This window comes from Lissotriton helveticus, chromosome 11 (assembly GCF_964261635.1).
Source record: "Lissotriton helveticus chromosome 11, aLisHel1.1, whole genome shotgun sequence".
Lineage (NCBI taxonomy): Eukaryota > Metazoa > Chordata > Amphibia > Caudata > Salamandridae > Lissotriton > Lissotriton helveticus.
In genome coordinates, this window is record NC_136072.1 from 1,158,896,885 (window position 1) to 1,158,905,024 (window position 8,140).

Consider the following 8,140-nt stretch of genomic DNA (forward strand, 5'->3'; position numbering starts at 1 on the left):
GTCTTAAGTCTGTCTTAAGTTTGTCTTGTCTGTCGTAAGTCTGTCTTGTCTGTCTTAAGTCTGTCTTAAGTTTGTCTTGTCTGTCTTAAGTCTGTCTTACGTCTATCTTAAGTTTGCCTTGTCTGTCTTAAGTCTGTATTAAGTTTGTCTTGTCCGTCTTAAGTCTGTCTTAAGTTTGTCTTAAGTTTGTCTTAAGTCAAACTTAAGACAAAATCCTAACTTTACTACTACTAAATGTCTTCTGTGAATATCAAAAGTAGTAAGTTTAGGATTTTGTCTTAAGTTAAAAGTGTGAATCGGGCCCACATTGTCTGGTGTTTTAGTGGACTAAGGCGCCCACTGTAGGGCCCACTGTAGGGACCTGTGTGTGACCGCATGGTCAGGTTCAAATACCAGGGGGCCCACTCAAACTTTCATCCTTCTGAGGTCGATAAAATGAGTACCATTGAGTTGGGTAACAACAAACATCTGTTATTCAGCCCCTTACAAATACAATGTGATGATCAGGTGGGAAATCTTAATGTCACAAGATAGCCACGAGACTTGAACTGCCTGTGAGCACCACAAGCCACAGAACCTACCTCCAGGACAGGTTCCGTTTGCTCCACTTGGTGCCGGGGGTAGTGGAGCGCCTCCTCCTGGCGCCGTCGGACTCTGCCAGGTCAGGCAGGGAGCAGCGCGGCGTCTTCATCAACCCCACGGTCTGCTCATCTGTGTGATAAGAGAAGAGAACGTCATGACGTCAGCCACGCTGTCACAGGTAAAGACGCCCAGAGCAATCGGGGTGAGACCTTATATTTAATGAGGAGACCCAAACCACTCTTTCTGCACCTGATAAATGCTTCTGTACTTGATTGTTGTAATTATATTTTCTTTCTAGCTCAAAAAATCCAATCAATGAAAACATATTGATCCAATCTGCCTTTTACATTTATGACAAAAAAAATTCTAACGTAGAAAAATACTGTTTTTTTACAAGGAATTATTATTATATTGAACTACAAAAAATTATTATTAAACTGAACTAAATACAAAATACCATGGTAAACAGTGGAAAATAAACGCAATCTATTCAATCACACAAAGATGACAGACATCACATTATAAACAGAATATAATATTCACAAAAAAACTCATCATAAAACGTTTACACTAGTTGTCTGTCCTTTATCAATTTCTTTTGTAAGAAGGCATAACAATGAATGGATAATTTTAATTTGTTTATTTGCAGGCAGCTTCAGAACCAGGCAAGTGCAAGGGGCGATCCTATTGATAAGAGGTTTCTTTATTCAGAAATTGTAAATATGAACGTTGTTTGTTGATCGTTTTTTGTTGTTGTGTGCACAGAAAATACATTCCTTAGAGAGAGGTCAACATGTTTCGACCCAGTGGCTCATTTGTCTGGTCTTCATCAGGGCCACACAACGACCAACTGCTTGCTTAGATCCACATAAAAAAGCACCTAAAATATGAAAAAACTAACCAGGGCAGAAGGTTTGTGACATAACCAAGTAAATGTAAATGTACAGGAATTTATATAGCGCAAATCACCGAGCGGTTTCTAAGCGCTTGCTTAGGGAACCCGTCCTGGTATTCCCCTGTGAGATAACCGCGGCAGAGTAACCGCAAGGTGAAAGCCAGGCATCCCACCGCGAGGGGCCGTTGTGGAGATTAAGCAAGCTATTGCCCAGAGTCGCAAAGTGTGAACCCGTGAATCGAGTAGGCACCGGAGCGAGAATTGTCGAGTCCATGGACATTTTAGGACTCAAGACCCCACCGAGCCGGGAATTGAACCCTGGTCCCGGGCTGACTTCTGCTTCCAGGTCTGCCTCCTCTAACCAGTGAGCCACACTTCTCCACAAGTGTTTCTGAATGTGCAGTTTTGCAGATTACCACTTTTACTGTGACCGATGGTGATTATCAGCTCAATCAACTTCCTGGGAGCCTATAGAACAAGTCTCATAAGTATGTAGGAAATCACAATTATTGTGAGGACATAGGGGTTCACCATTTTCATAAGCGACCTAGGGCCACGTACAGTTAGGGCCCTTGTATCAGTTGTTAACCATGTTATAGACCCCCAGGACCGATAAAAGACTTTATCCAACCCTTCCTAGAAACAACAGACAGTTTTGTAATATCCCACTCCAACTGGCTGATTCTAGGTGACTTCAATATCTGGGCTGAAAATCCCCTTCAAAGTCAAACAGGGGACCCCCCAAAACTTTTACGAATGTATGGGCCTAACTCAACAGGTCAGAGGTCCAACCCATGTCTGTGGGCACACCCTGAACCTAATTCTAGCTCCCCCAGACTAGATAATGATAAATACTTCCATTACTGTCAGTTGGTCAGACGACCATATGTGATCAGTTTTAGCATTAACCCGGTGACCTCAGCGCAAATTCACCCGCAGTGCGGACAAATTCCACCGCAGTGCAATGTCCCACCGCAGTGCGGACATTTTAATCAGTGGGCGGGGTTTGGACGGCTCCCGGCCGCCCTCCGCACACGCCCACAGTCACGTGGGACGGCCGGGGGCCCTCCTCAGCGTTGTGTACCACCTGAAGTTTGTTCAGGGATCCTGTGTTGATGTTAAGGGACAGAGCGTTGCAGTAGTCCAGCTGGATGGTGACTAGTGCGATAATAGTGGGCCGGTGTAGTTCCGATGGAATATACGGCAGTACTTTCCTCAAGATTTTTTAAATGTAAAAACAGGTGCTGATTGTACGGTTAACCTGGGCATCAAAGGACAGACCCTTGTCGAAGATGAGCCCCAGATGTTTTGCAGTTTTGACTGGTACAGGAAAGGGACTGCAATCTGCAGGCCACCAGGCATTAGACCAGATGGAATTCTGTGGTCTAAAAACTAGCGCCTGGGTTTCGTCCACATTGATTTTTAATGAGTTGTCCTTCATCCAGCATACAATGCTGGACATACATTGTTTACACTTTTGGGCAACCAATTGCAAATCATTAGATATAGAAACAACGATTTGTGTGTCATCCATGTAGGAGAGCACCTGGAAACCGAACGATCTCACCAACTCTGGCAGAGGGTCACATAGAGGTTAAAAAGAGTGGGGCTAGGCAAAGATCCCTGGGGGACCCCACAAGGAAGGTCAAAGGCCTTTGCTTTAACCCCTCGCTGCGGGGGTAATTCCCCTGCTGTGCTGGGGGGCGCGCACAGCGCCCCCATGCTCATGACGAGCTCAGCTCGTCATGCAGCACAGTGCTCGTGTACTCATGACGAGCTGAGCTCGTCATGACCACACCTGTTTCTTTAGAACGCTCGCACAGCAGGGGAATTATCCCAGCATGCAAGCGTTCTAAAGGTGATGACCAGCTCAGCTCGTCATGAGCACACTAGCACCGTGGCTCATGACGAGCTCAGCTCGTCATGAGACTCGAACGGGTTAAAGCCTCCACAACTGACGGTGTGAGTTCTGCCGGGTATGAAAGAGTGGAGAAGCTGCAGGGCCCCCCAGTGACTCCTGCTTCCCGCAGTCGCTGTATCATGCGCACTGGAGAGATGGTATCGAATGCCGCCGAGAGGGCGAGCAAAATCAGCACTGCAGATCCGCCTTGGTCAATCTGCGTGTGGATACAGTCAGTGGCCGCTACCAAGGCCGATTCAGTACTATGACCCGCACGAAATCCATTCTTAGAGCTGTCAAGGATTTCCTGGGATTCAATGTGTTTCACCAGCTCAACATCGATTAATTTTTCCAGGATTTTGGCAGGGACGGGGAGAAGGGAGAAAGGTAGAAAGTTCTGCAACCCTGTGGGATCAGCGTTGGGTTTTTTAAGAAGAGGTGAGACATTTGCTTCCTTCCAGGTGGCTGGGTAGTTGCCGGACAGTAGTGTGTTATTGAAGACCTTGCACAGGGAGTTGGCTATTAAGTCTGGGGCAAGTCTGAGTGTGGAAGGCATACAAGGGTCCGAGGGAGCTTCGTACTTTCGGCCAAGTAAAAATTTCTTGGTTTGTATAGCTGTGATTAATGGAAAGAAGGACAGGACATGCTTCCCAAGAACCTGGCCAAGCTTCCCCTTAGATGGGTCTTCATTTTCCCCTTTGGTTTCCTCTGTGATAGGTTCATCCTCTGCAGTCGGGTGAACTCATGAAAGATCTTAAGGACTTTCTCCTGGAAGTAGAGTGCTACTCTGTCACAGAAGTCTAGGGAAGGGTTCAAGAGCTGTGTCCCAGGGGGCTCAGCAATCTCCTTCATGACTTTGAATAGCATGCTGGAGGAATTGTTTGCCGACACTATCCTATCAGTGAGAAAACTGGATTTGGCCTGAAAGATGGCGTGGTTGAGGTCCTGCAGGAAAGATTTCTACTTGGCTTTTTCCCGTGGGCAAGGCTCAGCACACCATTTCCGTTCTTGCCTATGGAATTGGCGCCTGATAAGATGTTTCTCTAATTATCCACTGACAGTTCCCAGTGCCAAGATGCCTGCTGGGTGATAGATGCGCTTTACAAAAAATAAGTTATATTAACCCCTTCGGTGCTGATGACGGCCCCCAGCCGCCATGCATCACAGTGCTCGTGTGCTGATGACGGCTGGGGGCCGTCATGAACCCGCCCACTCATCAAAAGTGCCACACAGGCGCAGAATCGCGCCCGCGCCCAAGGGGTTAATAATAATTTTCACAGTATCTTGCTTGTAGTGAAGTGGAGCCATCAAGTCAGTTAACAATCTTTGTAAATAGCGTCAGGCCCCGGGGCATATCGGTAAGGCTCAGCCTTCAAGTACAGCAGGGTGAGTTTCCATTCCACCCTTCTGCGCTTACACTGTCTAAACTTTTCTCTCTCTTTCTCTAGCTCCCTTCCTTCCTCCATCTCACCTGTTTGACCCACTTTCTCGCTTTCCTTGCCTCTCTGCTTACCTGCTTCTCTCTTTGTTTATGCAGCATTATGTATCTCTCTCTTTATGTGTCTCTCCCTCTAAAGACCTTCCTGCCCCCCATCCCCTCTCATCCTCATCTAGCTCAGTCTTCAGGCTTCTGAGATAGTCTCTCTCCCCCTTCTCCTATGTCTCTCTTGCTTTCTTGCTCTGGGATGGTCTTTCTCTCATGGTTTCCATCTCCTCCCCTTCTCCTGACATGTGTCTGCCTGTGTTTATTCTGTGCAGGCCTTTCTGGGGTGAATCAGACTCAGCCATCTTTAGACCTTCAAAGATGATCCTGATTTGTCTTAATAAGGCCCAGCCTCACCGGTCCTTAACAGGAATGAACCTGCTGTGTGACGACTGTCCCCGCTCTCTACAGACTTTCAGGTGTGATGGATTCTTCCCAAACGATGCTTTCCCTTGCGAGGCACCGGTCTCCCACGAACTCTAGGATAGGCCAGTCTGCTTCTAAGCACTAGGTCGTCTAGTTTGTACAAATGCTTACGACGACTTGTCAAAGACTCCCTTTCTTCCATACTGATCTTCCAACATGGTGGCATTGGTACCATTTTTTGACATGTTGGCAGGTATACTGCTCCTCGGACATTGTAGAGCCTGTGCAGATCTTCCAATGTAGCGGTGCACGTGCTGCCCTTTCACGATGAAGGTGACATACATGGCCGTGTAGCGGCTGATCTTCCAACCAGTGGCAAGACTACTCATTCTTCCAACCGGGCTGTGGGACGACTGATCTTTCAACAATATGATGCGCGTACTGATTTTCTAACATGGTGTAGAGCGTACTTATCTTTCACCATGGTGGCACACATACATATCTTTGCACATAATGGTGAGCGTACAGATATTCCAAAATAGTGCCATGCAAGGTGGCGTGGGTACAGATTTTCTAACAAGAAGATGAGCTGTCTGATCTTCAACTTGGTGGCAAGCGTACAGATCTTCTAATATGGTGGTGAGTGTACTAATACTCCAACATGGTGGCGCATGTACAGACCTTCTAACATGGTCAGCATGTCTACTGATCTTTTAACATGATTGTAAGCGTACTGATATTTCAACATGGTGGGGTGTGTACAAATCTTCTAACATAATAGTGAGTCCACCGATCTTCCAAAATAGAGGCATGTGAACTGATCTTTTGAGACGGTAACGTGCATACAAATCTTCTAACATGATTGTGAATGCACTGATCTTCCTAAAACGTGCTACATGCACAGAACTTCAAACATGATGGTCAGTCTACTGATCTATTATAAAGATATGAAATCAGCGGGTCTATAATACTCCTACAAGGAGCAATTCGAAAGCACAAATGATACTGACACGAATATAGTGTGAGAACATGGAAGGAGTCCTATTTAAGAGGACGGAATCCCAACACCCACCGAGGTGGCATGCGTCATCATCTGGGATCTTCTCTTACTCCGATCTTGGCCTTCCTCAGGACCTAGATGATAATGCTACTGCAAAAAAGTGTGTGTGGAAAAAAATCGAAATACAGTAATAACACGTCGCTGGAATGTTACAACCTACAATCACCTTTGGTCTGATCTACAGGATTTTTGTCTTGTCACCTGGGAGAAGATAAACACAGTGACATTCTATTCCATGTTGATACCTCAATCATATCAGTAAGTATTCAAAACACTGTTGTATCACTAAAGGAACTATTTCAACATATATGTTCCTATCATTTGTGCATTCAAGATATTTTTAAAGTTCATTTTCTTACCCGTTCATATGGTGAAATAGTTCCTTTATTTTGATTTTATTTCACACACTTTTTTGCAGTACAATTATCATCTAGGTCCTGAGGAAGGCCAAGATTGGAGTACGATCGTCATGGCTGAAACATGTAGACCCTCTTTCTAACGCGTTCGCATATTCATTCAGATCGTGTTTGCACTGTTGTTTGTTATTGCTTGATACCAAGCGATAACCATCAAATATATTTTTTCGGTTGGTAGTCAATTTTAATGTCACATTAATACCTTTGTTGGCACTGCAAACACTTCACCCCACATCATTTTTTACATGCTTCAGAGATCTTAGGAGATCAGACCAACTGTCCCTCTTGAAAACATCCGTGAGATCCTCCCTCACAGTGAAGGGGGTTGAAGCCCTTGATTGCACTAGAATTTGCAACTAAGAGGAGATCCCAGATAATGAAGCAAGCCACCTCAGTGGGTGATGGGATTACGTCTTCCTAAATAAGACTCCTTCCATGTTCTCACACTATATTCGTGTCAGTATCATTTGTGCTTTCAAATTGGAGTATTATAGACCCGCCGATTTCATATGTTTATAATAGTATTGAAGTGGGGATTGTATCCGTGCTGGTCTTTAAACTTTTCCCTGAGACCCTCTATGACCTGGTGTGTTGTTTTGAGTCTACTGATCTTGCAACATGGTGGCTTGAATACATAAATTCCAACATACGGTCAGTGTAATGATCTTTTGACATGTCGCATTCACACTGACCTTTCAACATGGTGGTGTGCGTACAGATATTCCAATAAGGTGGTGCATGTTTAGATGGTCTAACCTGGAGGCGTTCTACCTGACCTTTCAACAGGTGGCATGTGTCCATGTGTTCCAACATTGCCTTTCAGCTGTGTGAGCCGTGTAGAGTTGCCACATGCCTGGCTACGGTCCAAACAGTTTGAGTTTGGAATGATCTGTTCAGGGTGGGAACACACCTCTCCCTTAGGTACCATTATTGTGTTGGGGGTCAGAGAAAATTGAATATAGCATCATTTGGGAATGGCTTGATTACAGCATGCAAGGAAGACACAGGTGCACTTTCTTTGCTTCTCGCCGGCTGTCGAAGTAAATCCCCTGTGAATCTTACCTAGCACGCCCGTCGCCTTCAGACCCCCAAACTGCTGCATGGCTTTGATGGCCTTCATCAGCTCCTCCTGCGTCTGCAGCCGCCCGCTGACCGGGTCCGGTGGAGGTAGGTACCCGAACCTTGCCAACCAGTCCTGGTGGAAACAAGGAATCAAAACACACAGACGTTAGTGCATTGTCAGGACCTGCCATCATCAACACCATGGAAGTCCCACACCATGTCTACTCCCACTGGTCAAATTTACCAAACCCCGGTGGACTGTCCCGCCTAGCACTACGCGAACCATGAAACAGTTGGTGATCTCTTTGGCCATTCAGATACCCCAAAAGGACCCTTACTCCAGTTACATATTGGTGAAAAATTTACTGAAATGTAA

The 8,140-nt window shown here is 45.8% G+C and overlaps 1 protein-coding gene across 1 annotated transcript in view; it reads right to left on the reverse strand.

Moving 5' to 3' along the window:
- LOC144791604 (matrix metalloproteinase-17-like) overlaps positions 1-7,881 on the reverse strand; it is a 63,713-nt gene extending 55,832 nt beyond the window's left edge. The window contains exons 1-2 of the mRNA XM_078666336.1: positions 7,765-7,881; positions 582-711 (exon numbers count right to left, since the gene is read on the reverse strand). Of these exons, the coding sequence (XP_078522462.1) occupies positions 582-711; positions 7,765-7,822 (188 nt within the window). The 5' untranslated portion in view covers positions 7,823-7,881. The remainder of the gene's footprint in view (positions 1-581; positions 712-7,764) is intronic.
- Positions 7,882-8,140: the final 259 nt, after the last annotated feature.